We start from the raw sequence: 23,683 nt of genomic DNA on the forward strand, positions 1-23,683 counted from the left end.
AAAGCAACAGATTAGATAAGAGCTTTATAAACTAAAAGAGGCAAGTCTAGGGATTGTCTAACCCTTGACTTAAGCCATTACCGGTTCTCGATTATAACTCAGGCAAGAGTCACGACTGCGTACTCACGCCCGGAGAATTTAGCTTTAATGACTACGTTTAACGAAAGATGTGATTAAACGGAGACGAACCGACTTGTTTTTAATATTGGTCGAACACATAGGAGACCACGAGCTCTTGGTGAGCTGCTTGCCAAGACCGCTTGACTAAACATCTTACCAAAGAGTTAACACCCCTTGTTTAGACCAAAAATACAAGTTAAGCTCTATTCTGAAAATCATGCTTTAAAACCCGATGATTCGAGAACCAAGTGACAGCCTAAGTCCTCGAGAAAGAGTATCCCGAGACTCAGCCTAACGACTATTCACACATATTTAAAGCATAAAAGAAAGCATAAAAACAAGACATGAAATTTAACTGAAGAAATCGAAAATAAACTTGATATTACCAAGGATCTAGTCCGTACGAACGACTTTAATAAACGAGAAAACAATAAACGAGAAGTACTTACTAGAGTTCTAAGGAAAATCCACTTGAAAAAACTTAAAGAGCTTTAATGGAGAAAACACTAAAGTTCATAATGTGCTAGGCTACAAATGAGAGAGATGAGGCTCCTATTTATACACAATAGATTTCGCTCTCATCAAATATCTAAAAAGCATACTAAAAGAAGCAACTATTCCAAAAGTGAAAAGTCCAAAAAGCAACAAATATCTGGCCGATGGCTCTTGATATCGATACGGATTACGAAAAGTATCGATACCACGCTACTAAGTTGGAAAGGGCCATTTCCCCGTAGTGATCCCGTATCGATACGGATTAAGGTCGTATCGATACAGCTTGTTCTGATCTCCCACTAAGCAAACGCGTATCGATACAGCTTAAGGCTGTATTACGGGGAGCTTATCTCCAGGTCTTTAGGTCAGTCTCCCAGACTTGACACCCGACGCCTCAACGGCTTGCCCAACGCCTCACGCCTTCGCTCTTGGGCCATCCTGGCAGAAGTACCACCGGGCGCAGATACTTGAACTTTCTTGGGAGTTAGGCTCGTGATCAAAATACGCCTTTTAAGGGCATTTTACCTGAAACACTTAACAAACTACCTTACGAGTAAAATCACATAAAAACGACGATAATAAATGAAAACGCCACAAGCTAGGAAACTCTTAGCACCACGATCTCACAATCTTAGGTGCTAATCACTTCTATCCTCACATATAGGGAGTATTTGCGAGCCTATTTTTTGGCTTTTCATTTTTAGCTTTTTGGCTTTTTAATTTTTTGAATTATGATTAGAAAATTTTAAATCTAGTGGAAGTGTTTGAGAGTCTACTTTTTAGCTTTTCATTTTTAGTTTTTTAGCTTTTTTACTTTTTAGATTATGGTTAGAATTTATTTTGCAAATGGAGTAGTGTTTGAGAGATATATGATGAAAATAAATTATGGGTTGGTTTTTTGCCATGTTGCCTTTTGTTCTTATTATTATATTAAAAGACGTATGAATAATTTTTTTCATTTATTTAAATCAAGTAAAAATATATTTTTTGGAAATAATTTTTTTGAGTATTACACAACAAATATCTCATAACTTTGAGTCTCAAATTTTTTTACTTTCTAATTCAAAATAATTAGCCAAGTGAGTAGGGTTTCTATAAGAGTAAAGTGAGGGTAAACTGATAATTAGTTAAAATCAATGAGGGTATTTTGGTAATTTTTCCTAAAATGGAAAAAACCCCAAACGCAAAAAACACCTTTCCCCTACTTCTCACTTTTGCCCTCTTTAAGAAAAATCAATGAATTCATTTTGGTCAAACTCATTTTCAAAAGTCGGTGCCAAACAAGAAAAATGTAAAAAGCCAATAATGAGAACCAAAAACAGAAACCACATTTTCTAAAATACAGTTTCAAAATGGGCTGCCAAACATCCAAAATGTAAAAAACAAAAAAATGAGAAGTTGAAATTGTGACAACCAAACAAAGTGGTGGAGCCATATGGTGGAAAGCAGAGTCCCCTTGCACGCTACATCCAAAGTTTGAAGTTCCAAACATCGTGTTATGAACCTCTTTGGATCAATCAAGGTTTAGTTTCTATTACGATTTTAATTGGGTTCCACTGTGGGTGGTGGAATTAGTCCCCATAAATTTATCAAGGTGTGCGTAAATTAATCCGAGCATCTTGAATTACGAAAAAAGGAAAAGTTCACCAGACTAGCTAACTCAAACAACCCTCCAAAATTTGTACGTGCTTGAAGGTATTATTACAATTATAAATTTAAGCCCTCAAGATTGGGAAATTAGCTTTAGATATTCCAAAAATAAGTTAGACAGTTGCTCCTGCTAACTTGTGCTTGTATGTATTTGACCCCTACTGGGCAAATAATACTTGAAAATTCATGTTTGATGTCTAAATGCATGCATGATTCCTCGCAAATAATATATAAAAATTAGGGGTGACAATTTTAATTCATATTTTTTAACTCGTTCAAATCCGTCTATTTATAACCCAACTCAATCCGTCCATATTGTATACAATCCATATCAACCCATATTTATATGAATTTAGATGGATTGAAAATGGATTCAATATGAGTTGAAATTAAAAAACTTATTTCCTTCACAAGAGTGAATTATTGTAGCTGAAAATCAAGCTTCTCGCCTCCTCCTCCTGTACCAGACAAAACCATTTTTCGATCAAATTCATCCCCTTCTCTTCTCTTTTCTCTCTCTCTCGATCAAATTTATCCCCCCTCTCTCTCTCGCTTCTCCTCTCTCTCTCTCTCTCTCTCTCGATCAAATTCATCCCCCCCCCCTCTCTCTCTCTCTCTCTCTCTCCAAAACTCTCAGTCCACTATTCTTTCTCTCTATTAGAGCCCGTTCTAAAATACCTTCTTAAAAAATAAGTATTTATTTAATATTTTCAAACTAAAAAATAATGTAAATGAAAAATAATTTTTCGATTTTTTGCACCTTATTAAAGATCTCAATGAGATCTTTCAAACAATATCTATATTGCATATTTTTAAATTTCAATAAGCTCATCATTTTTTAGCTTGAAATTGTCTTATTAAAAAATATTAAGTACCTATTTGACGTTCGGAAACGAGGCCTAACTCTCCTAGACTTGGATATAAAAAAACAAGATTGTATACATCCACTATTCTCTCTCTCCCACGGCTTAGATGTCTCTCTCTCCGACGCGGCCTCTGACTCCTCGTTGAAATTATGTTACTGTTTGGAAATGGAAAAAAACTGAATCTTTAAGTTTTTTTAGAATACTTCTTTCGAGAACCTACAATGGGTTTGGATTAAAAAGTTAAACTTTTTGTTTGTCTTTATTCAAAAATTTTTTTTTTTGCATTTTTTCGTTTGTGTTAAATTTTTGTGATTTATTGATTCGTCTAGTCGAGAGGAATCGGAAAAATAAAAAAATTTGATCGAAACTCGTGTCACTACAAGAAAAATTACATTGGGTGACGAATGAAAATCGTCACAAATAGTATAGGTGACGAAAAAAAATTTGTCAACTAAAGATTGTCGAGGATTTCTATCTGGTGATGAAATCTATTTTCTGTCATCTATAGTGCCTTTTGATGACGAAATATTTTGTCACCTAAAAATGAATAATTTGTGACGAAATTTTTTTCCTCGCTTATTGTTCTTATTGATGATGAAATTTTTTGTCATCAATTATTCGTTTTGGCAACAAAAAATTTCGTCGCCTATGGGTCACATCTGTGACTAAAATTTTCGTTGCAAAAGACGTTTTCATATGGGATAAAAATCATTCTTTCTTTGCTCCAATTGGGTTTCGAACCCGAGTCTCTTGAGTTTTTCGCCCAAGCTTCGATCAACTGCACCACACACACTTTTCAATAAATATTTGAAATATCTAATATATAACATATATGTTTAACATGAAAATATATTTCGAATGTAATTTTGAATATTTAAACATTAAAATTAGCAATTTTGATAAACATGAAAGTTGTAGGCAATTGAGTCCCTCCGTCCCGATTTGTTTGTCCATTTTTTGACTTTTTGAGAGCGTTTGACCTCTCAAAGAATTGGCTATAATTTTCAATTCGTAATATTTTTAATATGCAATATGGATATTGTTTGATAGATCTCAATTAGTTTTATTATACACAATCTTCAAAATCATAAAAAATATTATAAATTGTACGATATAAGTATATTTTTGAAAGACACGTATTTCGACAATTGGACAAACAAATTGGGACGGAAGAAGTATTGTTCAAACCCAATTTGAATAATCTCAATCGGAGTTTTTAGTAGAGTTATGTCTAAAATATATTTAGAGACAAAGCGCAACTCATAAATTTCGTCACGAAAGGTACCCATTTGATGACGAAATATATATGTCGTCGCTGAAAGCATTAAAATGGTGACAAATTTTTTTTTCATCACCAAAGTAAAGCATTTGGTGACGAAAAAAATATTTCATCACTAAATTGGTCTCATTTGGCGACGAAATATATTTTTTGTCACCAAATGATTATCTTTGGCGACGAAAAATGTATTTTTTCGTCGCCAAATGGGTACCTTTCGTAACGAAATAATTTCGTCACGGAAATTGTCAAAACAGTGACGATTTTTTTTTCGTCGCCAAATATACTCATTTAGTAATGAAATTAAATTTCGTCACCAATTTTCATTTTTCTTGTAGTTTGTTTTTGGATAAAGACAATAATATGTAAAAAAGATAATTATTTTGACTTATTTTTGTCTTTTTAAAAAATAATGAATTTCGATCAATTTTTATTTATTTTTTCGATTCCTTCAACCAGAGCAATACCTGACCAACGAGTTCATTTGACGGGATTTATAAAAAATAAAAAAAATCATGGTCTTGGTTATATTTGAAAAAGGATAGAAAAATAAGGAAACGGGTTAGGTCGGGTATGAACTGACCCATATTTAACCCGACCCGCATTCAACCGCCAACTATTGACCCATATTCAACCAGCTCATATTCAACCTATAACCCGTTTCAACCCGCCCAACTCCGTTTATTTGCCACCTCTAATAAAAATTGTCACATTCTCTAGGATACGTTGAAGTTTTGGAAGATATATATACTCCTAGTGGGGAGGAAGGTCGCCATATATGGACTAATGGCAATCCTGATATGCTTGTTAATTGGAACCAGGACCCCCGCCCCTCGGCTTGTCACATCAATAATATCATAAAATGATTGACGCTCTGGGAGTTTCTGTTTAAACATCAGAAATTTCACTCAACCAGAGAATTAATTACATGGAGAATATATATTTCATTGGGATTTTTACCATTATGTACAGAAAATAAAAAGTATTTCCCATCAGGTCATCTTCAATTAATGAAACACCAAAATCCTATAAAATTATCTAAAACCCTAAATTATGAAAGTGCCCAAATCCTAGGGTATCTTATGAAAGTGTTCAAACCCTTGGATACCCTATGGTTTAGGCTATAAAAGTGCGTAAACCATAAGGTATCCTATGAAAATGCCTAAACCCTATGATACCCTATGAAAGTGCCTAAATCGTTAAAACCCTATGATAGGAAAGTGCACCCTAAAACCCCTATGAAAGTGCCTAAACCTAAAACTTAGGGCTATATGAAAGTGCATAATTGGGTTAATGAGTGATTGCGTTTTACTCTTTATAAATGGGTCGGGTTGGATATGAATAGTAATTATTAATTATCTAATTAAATGGGTTGTAAATTGGTGACCCAACCGGATCAAAAAAAATGGTGACCCAACCAGTGTACGACACACCCAAATTGACCAAACCCACACATTGGCACCCCTACTCGTAGATACTGCATCCAAGAACATGTGTGCTAAAATGAACAAAACAACAAATTGTACTTTTCTTTATAAAACAAGCGGTTACTATTATCATAAACATAGATAATTAATTTTAAAATATTTTTGCTATCAATAACCGATCAAGCTAACTTTTTGCACAAATTTTATTAGCGCGTAACTTACGAAAAGAAGATCAGTTCAAATTGTTGTTATTGGCCCGAGAAAGAGTGGCGGAGTTTGGTGAAGTACGGATGGAGGATTTGGGGAGGAGCTTAACCTAGACATGACTTGATTCCTAATATTTGTGAGGATTAATGCACTTTATATTTCTACTGTTGGTCCTCAAATCACCGCTCTGGCAACCTTAAAGGTTCGTGAAACAACTGCGATGTTGGAAATGTTACAATTCAAGATTACAACTTATTGAATACGATTGGAATGTCAATTATGGTTTAGAACTTTCGAATATGATCGGAATCCCATTTATGTGGGCGAAGTGTGAGAATTTGACGATGGAGAGTGGGCATAATTTGGGATGAAGTGAACTTGAAATATTGCAAAATTATTGAGAGTTCTATTTGGGCCTCGTCGGTTGGCTACAAAGTGCAAGCCCACACAAATTGGAGGACAAAAACCAAATGGAATAAATCCTGTAACAATGTTATTTGTTGCTTTAGCCACACCATCTGCGAGTCTCTCTAGCTTGAAAAGATGAACAGGGTCATGGTGAAATGCTATAAGTGAAAAGTATAAATCTGTATTGGCTGGAATTATCAACTTCCCCTTTCATTGAGGATTAAGGTCATCTGCCAGGAACAAATAACAGAGAGAACAAAAGAAGGAAAGTTATGCAGTGAATTTTATATTCGAATGACATATTTATGATTTGCATTCTGCCGTCTCAAATTCAGCTCGAATTATGCTTGTGGTCCATTGGCGACACACATGTCTCAATCAGGCCTGACCCCAAGGCTTTCGAGGCCCTCGACCAATCCTAAAAATGAGGCCCTTACTAGACAAGTTTTATCAAAAAAAAAAAAAAAACAACAATAACAAATAGTCTCACAATATGGAAAGGAAAAACTATATAAAGTACTCATCTTTCATTATGTAAAATACGAACACAAACTACAAAGTCTCAAAAATATATTTCATCACAAACTAACAAATACATATCATTATAAGAATATATGCATGACCATACTTGAATATTACTCTTCTTACATTTTCAGCTTATACACAATTTAATCAAATGCACCAAAGATATGAACACGGTGTGTGTCTCCTCTTGATTGGTTATATGTTTCATATCCTTTACTACCTTAACATTCCAATGGTGACAACCCGACAAGTACCAAATCCATATGGTAGCATAAGGCTATAAAACATACACCCAAAATAGTAAGGCAAAAAAAGAGTAAACCATATGAAATTGCATAACTTGAAGCTTGTTTTGATGGCATAAAGAATTGTCTGCATGTATCAACTATTGTGTATAAATATAGAAATATAAACGAAAAATAGTGTCTACATGTATCAACTATGGTGTCTTCATTTTTTTTTTGAAAGGAAGAGATGTTTCACCTTCATTTTCTGATGGCCGGTTTGAAAAGTGGTCTGAACATATTCACAACACAATGAGAGGAAGAAATAAGACATTGGGCAAATGATGTTGGAGGCAATACAAGAATAATGGGTTTTATTTTCATACCTTGTCATAAAAGTTGTGAGTAACACAAAGTTCTTGCCTAAATAGATTGAAAATGAGCCAATGCTTAAAAGTAATAGAAATATTGCACTAGTCAGTATGCACAAATCATAAGTTGAAAATAAATATAGCAGAATTGTGAAATCGAGTTAGTTGTCGTGGCTCTAAAAAAAACATCTTGTGGCATTATCGCCACCCTTGTATAATTTGATCATTTCACAATAAAAAATCGGACCCAAACAGAGAGAGAGAGAGAGTATGGAGGCGAGATCGAGCAAGAGCTCCCGGGAAATTCATACTTGCCCGGGAGCATGCCATTGTCCACGGATCTGCAGTGGTGGCCGCCTCCATTGATCGTTTCAAACGATTTTTTGCTATTGGCCATAGGTCTAAAGAATGGCACATGAGAGAGAGAAAGAGAGAGCAACCACTACTCTTACCCAAGTGGGGACTCTGTATTTAGGTTTCTAGACACCGAATCCCCTCCTCATTAGCCAATGAAGGTCACAAACCAGATCATTTAAGGCTTTTAAGCTCAACTGACTTCTTTAATTTAGCCCTCCTTCTGTTTTCTGATGTTTTCACACGATATTGATTTTTTTGGATGAGGAAGAGACGGGTTGTGATAGTGGATGGATGGGGTTGTGATAGTGGAGAGTGGAAGGGCTACTGGAAAAGCCGTCGACGAGATGTGACAGTGGACAGATGAAGAGGAGCTGGATAGTGGAGGGTGATTTCTAGATCGGGACCATGGGGCAGAGAGGGTTGTGTTGTTTGGGTGGATAGTGTCAGGGAAGATGATGGGGAAGGGTAATGCCGACAATGAGATGGTGAGTCTTTTCCTGACCTGCAAGGAAGGAGGGTCAGACTGTACCGATTTTACACTCCGATGGTTCAACTAGAAGCAGAGAACGGACAAAGATAATTAGGCCTTTAATAAAATCTTCAGGGCCTCATCATCCAGCAATTGCCCTCCCACAAATGGAGCTTTTCTTGGGTTACCCTATACAAAGAAATTCCAGAAGAGTTCAGCACTGTGCCTTAGTAGAAGTTCGAAATTTCAAGTGACAAAAATGTATCTAAGATCCTTGACAGTACTCTTACCTTCTGAACGTAACCTTCTATGTAGCGGAGCATATTTTTTCAATAAAGATAGTGGGTCAGATCTGGAACAAACTCAAAACGATCGCATACATTAATAAATGGACTTGCATTGGGAAGCTTTGCTTCCATCAAGAAGTTTTGACTTTTCAGCATATAGAAATTCGATTCTCTTGTCATAAGTTCAACCTCCTTAATTTGTCTAATCTTGGCAGCAACCTCATTGTACTTGAAGTGAAGTTCAAGATCCTCACTATAACAAAAAAAGAAAACCAAATTAAATAATCGCAATTTGAATTGAATATTAATAAAAGATAACTGAAAAAATTTTCTAAACAGATTACGTGGAGCTCAAACATGACCCAAGTAAAAAGTACAGCCCATCATATGACTTGAACTGCTCAAAGAGTTTGATGCATGCATCAACTCCCCGCTGCTCAGATTATTCCTTGGCAACCTACAAAATCACATGATAGTCAACATATCATTTTTTTAACTGTGCTCAAATACTACTGACACGGCAAATGTGTACCTGCAAAATTATCTGGAGGCTCCCTCTTAGGTTAACCAACAAATGGTCCTTCATGCACTCCAGTGCCCACTCCTTATCATAACAAATGAAGTGAACCACAGAAAAAAGAGGACATCTATGAAGCTGATAGACATAAAATGGCCAATCGATTTTTGTGATGCCGGTTCACGGTAGGTCAAAAGTTAGTCTCGATTATAGAGTATAGAAATCACTTGTAAATTGTAATAAAGCGAATCTCAAAAGAAAAATCATGATGCTACAATCTCTACAGGATAAATTTTGAATTGGTCTAAAGAGTCGAAGAACTTTGATTCAAACGAACAACTTCATACTTTGTCATAGATCAAAACCTTGTTTACGTCTAATGAAAAGAGAGAATTTGTTATTGAAGGAAGACCATTTCTTTCTCCATTTCCTGAAATATGTTTCTTGATGATGCATATACATTCCTACTTCCACAACGAAAAAGAAATCCCAAATATAACAAAATAGTGAAGATCCCAATTCCATTGTTCAGTAACAATAGCAGACGTAAAACATAAATTTGAGAAGAAACAAAGGAGCCTCAAGACAAGCATTGCATTATTAGTAATGATTTTCTTGAAGAAACAAAAAACTACACTGCATTATCAACTCAAAGAAACAATCTGGTTCAGATTTGAAAAACACATAATCAAATTTGAAAAGACCTAGATTTGAAATCAGTTCCAATCGCCCAGTCTTCCAAGTCTTCTAACTACACAAACAAAAAAAGAGTACTTAATCAAACGTCGGTACCTCATGTACTATAGGTTGAATGAGTTGCTACTGTCTGTGACTATATGTGAGTCCAAATCAAATCTGAAAGCCCTATACATGAGAATCAAAACTTAAGAGGGTTAAAGATCAATAACTAAATCTATTTCAATTGGCTTGTATTAACTACACAAACAAAAAAAGAGCAATAAAATTATAACTACATATGAAACAATGAAATAACTCACCGAAATAGAGGGGTTTTCAACACGCACACACACATAGAGTGTCTGTAAAAACAATAACTCACTGAAATAGAGGGGATTTTGACTGTGTGTGTGTGAGAGAGAGAGTGTGTGTGTGTGTGTGTGGTTTGAACTTTGAAAGACAGGAACCCATGTTTTAGTTGATCTGATGAGAGAGAGAGAGAGAGAGAGAGAGAGAGAAAGAGATACAACTATTATCTTTTCACTTGATTTTGGTGGCCTGGTGAAGTCCTCACCATTGGATTAAAGTGGGCTCTTTATGGAGCAATCCCATGGTTAACACAGAGAGAGGAAAGAGTCGCTTGCTCTTCTTTAGACGAAGGCTGTTGGATCAAAAGCCAAGGGTTGAAAATACATGGATTCAAAAAATATGAGCTTCCTTATTATAGAGATGGATGAATGGATGGAACCTTGACAAGGTCTCCAAGTTCTTCACTACACTCCAACTTATCTTCAGCCAACCGGTTCTCCAAAAGATTTTTCTTGTTCTGATTCATCACAAGTTGTGACAATTCCAATGACTCAAATGCATTAAACTTCCCTTTAGTCCAAAGTGCTCCAAAGTACTGCAACAAAGGTGGTGTTTGCCCAGCTTGTACAAGAACATTTTGCAAATAAGATACAGAAACGTAATTAGCCATAATGCATCGTTATGAAAAAAAAAATCAGTCGTGAAAAACAACTCAGCAGCACAATGTAACAGTAGCTCCATGATCATATACATGCATTCGTTTTTACCCGAGCTCAATAACATGAAACTTTGATGTAATCTGTCTAGCATTTACCGATTTTGTAGCAAAAGAAATAAGAAAGGAAGGATTCTCATTTCCCAGAATTTGTATAAGACGACCCAATAAATCTCAAACATACCATAAAGGAGCATCAATTGTGCATGCAAGATAAGTTTAAGGAACCAAACACACTTTGAATGAGGCAAATGTGGCTGCATGAGTTTCAAGAGCTTGACTACGCTGTTGATCCACAACAAAGAGTTGCATATTTATTTTGACAAGTTGCTGTCTGTACAAAAGTAAAGACGGGTGGCAAAGCAGTACACGTATAAGGTGACATTGGAAATTATTTAAGTTAATGCAACAGAGGAAAACAAATAAACAAGTATACCAGTAACTGCTTGTACATATTTAGCACTGGCAAGAACTGCAAGCCATTGAATATACACAACACACTGATCACGATAGATGGGAAAGGGCCATAAAGTACTACATCATACTATCAACAAAACCTAAAAGATGATGCTGACTAGACCTTGGTAACAGGTCATGTCGAGTCGTGTTCGTGTCATATCAGTCGTGTTCGTGTCATAAGCCACCCAACACGAACCCGACCCATTTAGAATTTGTGTTTCTCGAGTTGTGTCATTTTCGTGTTTCGTGTCAGAAATGCTCCCTAACCCGTTAACTTTGTGTCGTGTTATTATATCTGTTGCCCAACTCTATATAGAATTACAGATATACCACACACACACACACACACACACACACACATATATATATATATATATATATATATATATATATATATATATATATATATATATATATATATATATATATGTTCGTGTTAATGGGTGACACAGATTAGTAACCGTGTTGGTCATGTCAATTTCGTGTCTCCCGTGTTCGATCTGAACCCGACCCATTTAGAATTCGTGTTTATCGAGTCATGTCATTTTCGTATTTCGTGCCAGAATTATTCAACCCTAATCCGCTAATTTCGTGTCCGGTTCGTGTCGTGTTATCGTGTTTTGTGTCCGTTGTCCAGTTCTAATTCCCAAGCCCACCCCTGCCCCCACTTTTTTTTTCTGCTTTTATTTTACCTTTTTTGTTTTCCACCCAATCCAAAATATTACGAAAATCAAATTACTTTGCTGAAAATTTTCGATTTAACAAACACAATAGTAATGTATAAGTGATATGTTCTTACATTTGATTAAAAAAAAGTCATAGTTAAAATAAATCGAGTGGGCTAACATGGTTTTTATTTGTTCATTCGAACTACTGTTTCACAAGAGAGATTAAATAGATTGGTTATGATTTCAAAAAAAGAAAATGAGGTGCTGTCCCATAAAGAGTATTTTTGGGTATTTGGAGCTTCTTCTTTTTTTTATTTAACTTTTTACGTTTTTTGAGATAGGTCATTCTCCTCACATATATCAACTAAAAAGCCCAAAAAGTTAAATAACCAAAAGTTAGCGGAACGGGCAAGAGTTCTTAGATGAGTAAAGTACGATTCAATTGAAAAATTTGTTTCGAAAAATGCAAGAAGTCATTTCTTTGAATCGGATTGTGCTACTCATAAAGCACTGTAACTAGGGGTTTACATTTTGATATTGATTTATTTTTTATGTTATTCAAGTTAAAAGAACGACGTAATTTTTTTTTTCACTTGTATGTTTTTTTTGTATGACTTAAAACTATATGGACAACAAAACATAAGGTTGGGTTAGGCAACCCAAATGTTGGGGCCGACACTGGAGGCATACGTACAACTAAAAGAAAAGATAATTGATTACACATGCCACCACTAAGTGGCGGAGCAAAGATTATTACGCATCGAGGCTCCGTTTGTTTGGGTGTAAAATGTTTTCCGAAAAAATATTTTACCTATTTTTCGGTGTTTGGTTGTGTAAAAAATGAGGAAAAATTTGATGAAAATGACATAACCTTAAATCTTCCGTCAGTTATTTTCCAAAATAAACTCGTTGCCTTCTATTGCAATTTTCACTGCTCAGTTTCATTGATTATCACTCATGATCCATATTCAATTCCAATATTCTCATATCTCTCCACCGTTTAAGCCTCTCCTCTCTCTCTCTCTCTCTCTCTCTCTCTCTCTCTCTCTCTCTCTCTCTCTTTACATTTTTTTGTCGATTAATGAAAATATTTTTCAAGTGCCAACTAAATACCGGAAAATAAAAGTTTGAAGTTTGTTTTTCGAAAAAAATATTTTACATGGTTTACATCGAATCGAAACAAAAGGAGCCTGAGATCAAATACCTAAGCAATGTTTGGACAAATGAGAAGACTGTTATAAATTGAATGGGGAGGGTTGGCTATCAAAGCCGAGGAGGAAACCTTGGAGAACAGGGAGGGTTGGCTCCGATTCTATTTCTACCTTTGTAGAATGTCCGGTCGAAGGTCCAGTACAGTATGTAGCAGGCGTGTTTGTTTTGTACAATACTTCGCTCCTTATATAGGGGCAGCTTTGACCGGATATTTTACGTTATGGAACCTCTCTCAGATCGATCAGTTGAGTTTATACGAGATTCTTTTATTAGTGAGGGTTTCTTCAATATCCGGGTTAGAGCTATGGATGGCGATTAAATTTTTGTTTGAATAGCAGAAAAATATTTTATTAAACGATGACTGTGTCACAATAATGAAGAGGATGCATCCCAACAATGTTGTTTTTTTTTTTTTTTTGCTCGGCAAAAGAAAGAGATATATTAAGGCTCGAAGGGATACATCGAGGGGCTTAATCAAAGTAAGCATAGAAAACGTACACAATCAAGCACAAAACAGAAAAAAGGGGAACCACCAAACATCGTCCTCCAACAAAACATTGGAAGATCACACCTCAACTAGACTAAGATCTCGACTTACAGTTTTAGAAGCCTAATTCCATCCAAAAAAACCTTAAATTCCTCAACCGTGTATAGCTTGATGTCGAACTTTGCCTTTACCCACATAGCAACTCTAGTTTTTACCTTGTCAACCACGGCCTCAACAAATACTAAAGCGTTGTTAAAAACGAAATCGTTACGTACTAACCACAGTGACCACAACGTTGCAAAAAAAGACGCTTCCCACAAACTTTTCTCAAGGTTCCTGAATCTATTATCCACCCACCACTTGAGATGATCTTGTAGAGATTCGGAGCACACCCATTGTACATGCCACCATTCCAAAATCCGCGACCAAACCTCCCACGAAAATTTGCAGTGTAGAAACAAGTGGTGCGGAGTTTCCAAAAACAGAGAACAAAAAGGGCACAAGGTAGATTGGCCTTCGGAAATCAAGTTTCTGTCCAACAATACCGATCTAGTTGCCACATTGGATTGAACAGCCATCCAAGCAAATATTTCTACCTTCGGGGGACTAATGTTCTTCCACAAGCCTTCTCTCCCCAAACTTCCGGACTGCCCACTATTTTCCCACTGATTGTACACCGATTTTACCGAGAAATGATTATCAGAGGACCATCTCTAATTCAAGGAATCACGACTGGATGAATCCAGAAAAATTTTTTGTAGCCTCTGCTTTAGTTCCTCCATTTGGTTAGATTCCCAGTCTCGTAGCATTCGGCTAAAGGACAGGTTCCAATTGTCGACTCCTGTTCCACCCTAGAATGTATTGACAACCGCCTCTTTTTGAGTAGAGATCAGGTATAGACGAGGATAGTCCTCTCTAAGAGTCGAGTCCCCCAACCATACCTGGTTCCAAAAGGAGATCTCCAAACCGGAACGTACTTGTATTCTAAAGCCCTCCTGGATTATGTTTCCTATGCATGAGGAAACTTCCCCAATGGCACAAATATCTCTCCAACAGTTCGAGACCTTACCCGATGAAGGCATACGGGGAAGCCAACAGTTTTGTTCTAAACTGTATTTTCCTTGGATTACTTTCACCCACAATGATTCCGGCTCTTTGTTGAACCTCCACCACCATTTGGCCAAGAGGGAAAGATTTTGGATCATCAAGTTCTTCACACCTAATCCCCCATTCTCCTTCTTTTTGCAGATCAACTCCCATTTGATTAGATGGAGTTTTCTCTTGTCAATTGTGTCTCCCCAAAAAAAATTCCTTTGAATTCGCGCCAATCCCTTCGCTATTGACGCTGGCATTTTGAAAATAGACATGAAGTAGATCGGTTGGTTGGCAAGGGAGGAATTAATCAAGGTAAGTTTGCCTCGGTGGAGTTGTATCTTCCGCGCCACAAACTTAACCGCCTCTCCATCTTTTCGATCACCGGATCCCACGTCTTGAGCCTCTTAGGATTGGCACCCAGAGGCAAACCCAAGTATTTAATAGGTAGATGATCAACTTTACACCCCATAACTTGCGCTAAAGAAATCACATCCTGTTGAGGAATTGTAACGTCACATAAGGAGCTCTTAGAGAAATTGATTTTAAGACCAGACATGAGCTGAAAGCACCTGAGGATTCTTTTGATGTTCGACATCTCCACCAAGTCATTGTTGCAAAATAAAACTGTATCATCCGCAAATTGAAGATGTGTGACCGTCACCCCATTGACCCCTATTTTTGCTCCCTTTATAATGTTCCGATCCTTCGCTCTCTCCAATAAAATGTTCAACCCTTCAACCACAATATTAAAGAGAAACGGGGACATGGATCTCCTTGTTTGAGACCTCTCTCAGTCTTGAATTCCTTGGATGGAGAACTGTTGATCAAAACTGACATGGAGACCGTCGAAATACACTCCTTAATCCATTTGCACCATTTCTCTCCAAATCCCATTTTCGCTAGAAGGTCTAACCAAAAACCCCAGTTGACACAATCGTAGGCCCTTTCAAAGTCAAATTTTAGAATTAACCCCCCATGCGGGCTATTTTTCCAGCTATGGATAGCCTCATTTGCAATAAGGACACCATCCAAGATTTGTTTACCTCCAACAAACGCAGCTTGAGCTTCTCCGATTACTAATGTTAAAAGGATTTTGATTCTATTAGGAAGAACTTTGGATAACACCTTATACACCCAACCCACCATGCTAATGGGACGATATTCTTTAAAGGATAAAGGACAATCAATCTTAGGAATCAAAGCAACAAAGGTCGAATTTATACCTTTTGTGAGCTTGCCGTTAGCATGGAAGTTGGAGAAGAATTGACATATCAGCTCCTTCATAAACCGCCAACCTTGCTTCACAAAAGAAAAGTTAAAACCATCCGGACCCGGGGCTTTGAGGTTGCTACAATCCTTTTGAGCAGTAAGAATCTCCCCTTCTTCAAACATCCTACTGAGATAGGCAGCAGATTCCGGTGTTAGTTTTCGGTGAAAGACTCCACCCAGTCTTGGTCTAGAAGTTCTGTCCTCTTTGAAGTTCTTGCTAAAAAACTCAACAGCTGCGTTCTTTATCTCCGTTGGATCTTCTACAAGCCTCCCATCTACCTTGATAGAACCCACCAAATTTCTCCTAAATCTATTGTTAGCAATGGCTTGAAAGTATCTCGTAGTCTTATCCCCCAATTTCAACCAGTTTAGTCGAGATTTTTGTCTCCATAACGATTCAACTAGACGAGTAAGTCTCCAGAAATCCGACTTAATCTTGCATCTCAAAGCTTTTTCCTCCGCATTGAGCTGTCTTTCCTCTGCTAGCAAATCCAGACGGTGTAATTCGGCCTCTGATTCTTGCAAAGCTGAGTTTATATCGCCAAACTCCTCTTTATTCCACACCTTGAGCTTATCTTTAATTGCCCTTAATTTTTGTAAGATTTGGAACCCAGCCCATCCACTGACCGAAGTGTTCTCCCACGTTTCCTGAGCAATCGCCATGCATCTCGGATTATACAACCAAATATCCATAAATCTAAACGGGCGCGGACCCCAATCTCTACCATCGTCAAGGAGGACAGTGGGACAATGGTCAGATATTGGCCTGTGAATCCCCCATTGAAGTACTCTGAATTTTGAAAGCCACTGATGGGAAATTAGGAATCTGTCCAAGCGACTATGGACCGCGTGATCTTGGTAGTTAGTCCAAGTGAATTTCCGACCCAACATTGGGAGATCCAGAAGTTCCATCCGATTGCCAAAATCAAGAAAATCCTTCATACCCCTCTCCATCCTTTGGCACCCAGCCTTTTCACTAATCGCTTTGATTTCGTTAAAGTCACCTCCAATGCACCACGGAACTGTCGAGTTAGCCTTCAGCACTAACAATTCCTCCCAAACTTCTCTCCTAAAAGCCACATCATTTGGAGCATAAATATTGACCATGGTACACGGAAAATCAACATTAATTACTCCCTGTAAAAGAATGAACGATCTGTGGCGAACAATAGTATCATCTCTGAAAAAAGCTTTTCTCCAAATCACCATAAGACCCCCAGACGCCCCTGAAGAACTAAAAAAGGCAAATTCAAAGTCCCCACTTCCCCACAGTCTCTGAACCGTAACAAAATCTAAATTTTCCAATTTTATTTCTTGCACAAAAACCACCTCAGGTTTCCTCTTCTTGATCAATTTATACAAAAATCTTTTCTTAATAGAACTCCCCAGCCCCTTAATATTCCAAGAAATAATTTGCATAAACAAAACATGAAGCCCAACTGCATAAAAAAAACATGAAGCTCAACAGCAAGCACCTCAAAAGAAAGGGAAAAAAACAATTACCCTCCATTTACTCTCTCACGGGTCTGAGAGAGTTCCTGAGCCATTCTCCGCCTCCTGCTCCACTGAATCTTTTACCCAAGATTCTTCTGATTACATATTTGACTTTGCATTTCCAGGCATTAAATGCCCACCACCGTTTTCATGCTTAGAGCCCCCTGTCCCTGACGCTAGGTCCCATCCCACCCCTGACAACCTTCTCCAACTGGTATCACCTTCTTGGTTTCTCCCCTCATCACCATCATCCCCTTTTTCCTTCCTTTTTTCAACCTCCATAGCCATTTTTTCCAGAGCATTGGGCTCCACCCTTAATTTCTTGGACTGAGGCATATAAGCTTCCACTATATCTGGGTTCACGAAGGATGATGCTTCAGTGACCTTGACGTCGTAAAACACCCCTGTGATTTCGAACTGAATCCACCTCTCTATCAAGCTTTTCTCCTTGGTTGCAACTAAAACTTTCCCTTCAGCAAAAGAACATTTGTGGGCTACCACAGCCCCGGGTGAGATCGGGGCGGTCCGAAAAACACATACCGCTCCACCGTACCGATTTGAGAAATTTTGAAGAGTCGCCACCCAGATTTATGGTTCGCCACCCGAGAAACCGTTTTTGGATCTGAAAATTGATTGATTTGAATTGAAAAACCAGAGATCATTCGAGGGTTCGGAAGCCATGTTACGAGGGGGAAGGTTTTTACGGCACCCCCCTCGCCCGACGCGATGTCGGTCTCTACTAAACATTTGTGGGATTTTTTAAAGGGATTTTGTTTCATTAAGCATGTAGCAGGTATCCACAGGTATAGCAAACATAAGGTGTATGCTGATGCTTGTGTACAAGTAGTGATGAAATGATGATGGACACATGCATGATGGCAAAGCTGTGTAAACTGCCACTGGATCAACTCTCGAGCGCTCAAGAGAACTCTCGAGCGCTTGGGAATGTTACTGACCAAATCCTACAGAGTTTGTTAGTCACAAATAGGATGCCAAATAACAGTGTATGCTGGTGCACGTGTATAGGAGGGGTGATTATGTGATGAAAGACAGCAAGATAACAGGAAATGAAACACTGCTCACTGACTTCACTCTCGAGCGCTCGAGAGCACTCGAGAGCACTCTCGAGCGCTTGGGAGCATCTGAACCCCCACCTGCACTTTCTGTTAGTACTGACAAAACATAATATAAAGACTGCAAAATGAAATACTATTAAACAACCACTGGCTCAGCAGAGGACTTGAAAGACTGAGATAGGACCTCAAGTTTTCAAGTCATGTATTCTTGCCATTGCACGAATAGATCTACACTTTTAAAAGAGCAAATGTACACATCTATGCATGCAGAAGCTCAGAAGATACAGAAAACTGGGAAAATGGAATGCAATGGCATGCATGCACTCCCGAGCGCTCGGGAATGGCTTCGAGCGCTTGGGAGTGAGCTGCATGCCAGCTTACTCTCAAATAGAAAATGGTACCACTTCATCATGCAAACACCCTTATCTAAGTTTTTAACAAGAGAAGATCTTATTTTTGACTTAGAAAAACTTTGTTCTTACTTGAGATTTGTAAGAAACATTTCTGTTTTAGGAAAAATGATCTTCTGTGTCTGCATGCCAGAATAAAACCATTTTATTTAAAAGTGCACCTCACCCCCAGCCTACTACTTACCAAAATGCCATGCATGGGACTGGAAATAGTCCCAAGCGCTTGGGAGCACTCTTGAGCGCTCGAGAGTGTTTCCAGTAGGGGTTTTGGGAAAAAATTATTCGTGGACTCTTTGCTCTTGCTTTTTCACTAAGGTCTCCCAACCATGCACCCAGCATTAAGGACTAGGACAGGCTGAGAGACCCCCCCCTCCCTCAGAAGGGAGAACAGCCTCTTGATTTGAACCAAGGATAGAAATATTTCTACCTTTGCTTGACACTTTGCTCCTTGGATGGTTGTGAAAGGTGGATGTAGAGTGAAAAAAACCTTTCAAGAAGTTTGAGTTTTTAAGCCTTTTTCCTTTGAACAAGAGAGAGAAAAGAGGAGGAGTTTTAAGAGAGAGAATTTTCGTCCTCTTTTCTTTGCTAAAAGACAAGGTATATATATAACCCATGGTTTTTGAAAATCAAGTGATTTTGAAATAAATCCCTTTTTTAAAGAAAGAAATCTTCAGCTGATCTCTTCTCTGACTGAGATTGAGTGTTGACTCATCTCAGCCGGTTCAAGGGGAATGCAATGATGGCTTGCATGGATAGTGGGAATCTTCTTCACCCATTGGGCACTGGGAGAGGTCTCGAGCGCTCGGAAGTGGTCGCGAGCGTTTGGGACTTCACTCTCGAGCGCTTAAGAATGAGCCAAGCCAGTGGTTTTTGGAAAACAGTTTGGAGCGCTTGGGAATGATTTTGGCCATTTCCTTTAAGGAGCAATGTCTCAATTGGTACATGGCTTGTTCTGATCCGTATTCATCATCGGGGAGCCTCAGGGCCACAAATTAAGGAAATTTGACAAGTCCAAATTGGGGTGTCTACAACATTCTTTAAGGGTGTTCTCATCCACCATAATAAAACAGCCCCATAACTTAGCAATCAACTTAAAAGTATGAGCATTCCATGCATTTAAAGGAAGTCCTTTAACAGTTAACCAAACGAATCTCTCAAGACTCGCCGGTTCTCCCCTCCATGGTTTCACATTCTCAAACCATAATTGCATCCACTGACTCTCAATTGAATCATCCCTTACCTCCTGACTTTGGAAAGTGATTAACACATACCTTCCTCCCAGAGAACGAAATTGGGCCACTCGATTCGATTCCAAATTAAAACTCACCTGCAATATCGGCATAGACACTGCCCTATGCATCACCGCCACTGCGCTTCTGTACAGCCACCCATTGCCACTAGGTTCTGTACAGCCACCCATTGCCACTAGGTTTGACATGTACCGTTGGCTGTGGATTGATTCCCATTTTGGATGATTCTCCTTTCAAAACCTGTTTATAAGATCTTCTGGCTTGTTCCCTTTTTACCTTCTCCTCCAAAGCTTGTTTGCCTGGCCTCTGAGCCAGTTCTGGCCCCTTGTTTGAGCATCTCTCTTTGCCATGTTCAGAACGAAACTTGGGAATTCTTACCCTAGTGTGCTCCTTGTTGAAACCGAAGCATGCTTCTTTAACGAACAGTCGAGCATCATCCACCCAAACCCCGTTCATTTTGGAGATAGCCATGCCAACCGCCACATGACAATCATATCTCACAAAACCAAACTGTTTTCCAGTACGTTTACTCCTCTTATACGGAATAAATGCATCGCTAACTACCCCAAACTTATTGAAAGCCCACGAAAGCCACTTCAGATCCTTTGACTCAGGAATGTTATCCACAAACAAGGTGAAAGTGTCCTTGTTTCTCATCCTCTGCCCTGACTGGCCCCTGTGGTTTTTGACCACCGGGATCCAACCTCCATCGTGACCTCCATTCACTCCGCCTGCCTTCTCTTGCCCTTTTCCGTACTCACTCCCTCCCTCTCTCTCTCTAGACATTTTAGCTCTTACAAGTAGTATGCATCCAGATTTTTATCCCAACAATATTGTTACCCAACCACGCGACAATCATTTTGTACCCCCGAACTGCAATTAATGAAAGCAAATTGGCAAGATGCAAACCAAACCGAAATGGAAAGATCTCAATAGGACAGACCCTAAAGAGATTACAAAATATTGCCCGTAGCAAAAATATGTGTGGCAATTATGTGGTGCTTACTTTTTCCATGATTTTCCACGATTGAGGATATGAGGACTATGTTTGAGGGCTCTGCTGATGGTTGGGAATTTTTTTTTGATGAGTTATACGCCTTTGGAGTCCTGATTTGGTTAATAAAGGGAAACACGGAAGGTTCTACATTGTCCCTTAGTAATAGGTGTCCCTTAGTAATAGGAGAAAAGAGGAACGCTAAATACCTCGAAAATGCTTCGAGAAGAGAAATTATTGATTTAGATTGGTTCACATTCACAGTGATTCGAAACCATTGATTTCTCTTTCACTACAACAAACAATACATTTTATAGCGTAATATCATAGCGTTTTTTAAAGAATGCTATAGAAAACTTTCGGTGGTAAACTTTCATAGCGTTCATGGGATTGGGCGCCAAGTGTCCGTGAAAATTTTGAACGTGGGAAAATGTAAAGCTTACTTTTTCACTATTCCCCCTGTATAGACTTTCCCAACCCCAACTTTCCCAATTCTCTCCGCCAAGTTACTCTCTCTCTCTCTCTCTCTCTCTCACACACACACACACACGAGATCAAGAAGAACTGGGTCATCCAAAACCATTGCCGTTGCCAATTGACCCTCATCGGCAGTCCCACCATCCGACATCGATCCCGTCTGTGGCCTACTAGACCTGCGCTTGTCTGACCTGAGCATAAGATGGGTAAGTCGATTACACACTCGATTTTATACCTGGTCCCAACTTCTAGTCCATTAAAGCTTTAGATTATTGCGAACAATCGCGTCACCGTCGTATTTCAACTACTACTGTCATTTCCTTGGATCAGCGCTCTCTCTCTCTGTCTCTGAGTAAGTGAGTGAATACCTAACCCAAGCAGTTGAGGGTCAGTGAATAGCGATATTAATTTCTTGAGATGACTATAGATTGGCTTTCTGAAGATTGTAGATCTCGGTCCTGAATGGGTTGTTTTAATATCAAGCTATACATCCCCGAGGTCAGTCTTCCAAAAAAATAATAATTTCCGAAGTGTTTTCTTACAGTTTGACTTTCATTTCTTAATTACTTATGAATGTTGGTCATCGTGTTGGCAGGAGAATAGATGCTTGTGTATATTAATTAGAATCATTAGATGCTTCTACTCTGCATACTTGCGTTGGCATTTTAATGCATCATCTTAATATGAATCCAAAAGGCAGAGGAGATTATACCGCCTCCTCCAGGCGCTACTTATGTTCCGACTCTTTGCAAGCAATGTAGAACTCAAATTTTTCGATGTCTTGGAGTGCTAAAAGTCAAAAGCTAATGACAGTACTCTAGGGAAGCAACTCTGGATAAAACAAAATAGTTGTATCATAGGACAACAGATGTCCCAATTTTTGGAAATGATGTTTGAATAGTTATTTTCTTGAGTTTTGTTTTCAGATTTTCTATTCAAGTTACAAGGAACAACTTACTTATCACTTAACAACTTTGGCTCTTATAGGTAGCTGATGAGTTCTTCAATTGCTAAGGTATTTAACAATTCCTTTACATGTTCAATGACGAAGAGTCGAAGACGAATTATATTTTGGAAAGGTGTGTCTAGCATCTCTCACTGTCATTCGCCTAATATAATATGCAATTCGTGGTTGAATTCTTTCAGGCAATTGGGGCAGTTAGTAATATTCCGAAGTACCAAAAAAAATTGGGCACCTAGTTGCATGATCAAGAAACCAAGTGATGGGAAGCTGATTGGCTATAACATGGACTATCTTGGATCTATTGAGGAAGCACTAGGAGGTTGCTTGTATTTGAGCTATCCGTAGTTTGAAATTCGGGTTTGCTTTCAAATAACATTTTCTTTTTGCCGGCTCAAATGGTTCAAGCAATGAATCTATTTCACCTCTTGCTGGTAAACTCTTTGTTGTCAATGGAGCTGGTTGTATATATATACCATAATGATTGTTCTTTCTCATGCAATACATCATTTGTTTTTCTTGTTCTCTATAACACTACAACACATATGGCTTTCTATAACGTAATTTTACAGCGTTCTTTTGGTAATGCTATTATTGAGTAGCCATTATAGCGTTCTTCAAGGCTAAAAGAAAGGAAATACACTGAAGGCTTTTGAACAGAGTTTCATTAAAGCCATACACAGCATTCCGCGAAAATCAGAAGCACCAGTCTCCTCGCTCCCAAAAATCAAACGGACCTTAGAAGTTTTCAATCGATTTCAGAATCTTGAAATACGAGTCGTACTCTAGCTATGAACTGGTGCGAGATTTCTCAAGAACTGGGGGGAGATTTCTAGGGTTTTAATCTTCAGTATCAAGTATGTTTCTTGTTCTCTATTTCTTTTGATCGATTAACCTTTGTTCCCTACTGTTAGCCCGACCTTCAAGTTT

General features: G+C 38.2%; 2 protein-coding genes and 1 long non-coding RNA gene across 6 annotated transcripts; 1 reads left to right on the forward strand and 2 right to left on the reverse strand.

The window, feature by feature from the left end:
• Window positions 1-7,467: 7,467 nt before the first annotated feature.
• On the reverse strand, window positions 7,468-11,453 carry LOC131310543 (clathrin heavy chain 1-like). Of its 4 annotated transcripts, XR_009195246.1 has the most exons (4): window positions 10,626-11,453; window positions 9,992-10,063; window positions 9,027-9,139; window positions 7,468-8,935 (listed from the first exon to the last, which is right to left on the reverse strand). XR_009195246.1 is itself a non-coding variant. In XM_058337618.1 (2 exons), the coding sequence occupies exons 1-2, from the start codon at window positions 10,854-10,856 to the stop codon at window positions 10,049-10,051; spliced, it is 246 nt and encodes an 81-aa protein (XP_058193601.1). In that variant the 5' UTR covers window positions 10,857-11,453; the 3' UTR covers window positions 9,352-10,048. The 4 variants fall into 4 exon arrangements, 1 of the variants encoding a protein (XP_058193601.1); XR_009195248.1 differs by lacking the exon at window positions 9,027-9,139; XR_009195247.1 differs by lacking the exon at window positions 9,027-9,139 and having other exon boundaries at window positions 10,452-11,453.
• A 2,381-nt stretch (window positions 11,454-13,834) lies between these two features.
• On the reverse strand, window positions 13,835-14,987 carry LOC131309401 (uncharacterized). The gene is made up of 3 exons (XM_058336045.1): window positions 14,858-14,987; window positions 14,669-14,736; window positions 13,835-14,440 (listed from the first exon to the last, which is right to left on the reverse strand). The coding sequence occupies exons 1-3, from the start codon at window positions 14,985-14,987 to the stop codon at window positions 13,835-13,837; spliced, it is 804 nt and encodes a 267-aa protein (XP_058192028.1).
• Window positions 14,988-21,699: 6,712 nt separating this feature from the next.
• On the forward strand, window positions 21,700-23,147 carry LOC131310547 (uncharacterized). The gene is made up of 3 exons (XR_009195253.1): window positions 21,700-21,998; window positions 22,780-22,807; window positions 22,939-23,147. It is a non-coding gene; the product is annotated as an uncharacterized LOC131310547 (long non-coding RNA).
• The last annotated feature ends 536 nt before the right edge of the window (window positions 23,148-23,683 follow it).

This window comes from Rhododendron vialii, chromosome 12a, assembly GCF_030253575.1.
Source record: "Rhododendron vialii isolate Sample 1 chromosome 12a, ASM3025357v1".
Lineage (NCBI taxonomy): Eukaryota > Viridiplantae > Streptophyta > Magnoliopsida > Ericales > Ericaceae > Rhododendron > Rhododendron vialii.

Excerpts from the sequence above, each read along its gene's own strand:
- LOC131310543 (XM_058337618.1), bottom strand. The coding sequence starts at position 10,856 with ATGGCTAATTACGTTTCTGTATCTTATTTGCAAAATGTTCTTGTACAA.
- LOC131309401 (XM_058336045.1), bottom strand. The coding sequence starts at position 14,987 with ATGGGAGTTGATCTGCAAAAAGAAGGAGAATGGGGGATTAGGTGTGAA. Across the intron at positions 14,737-14,857 it reads CGGAATCATTGTGGGTGAAA|GAAACATAATCCAGGAGGGC; the intron begins GTAATCCAAGGA and ends CCTCATGCATAG. Across the intron at positions 14,441-14,668 it reads AGATCTCCTTTTGGAACCAG|AGATGGTCCTCTGATAATCA; the intron begins GTATGGTTGGGG and ends TCCTTGAATTAG.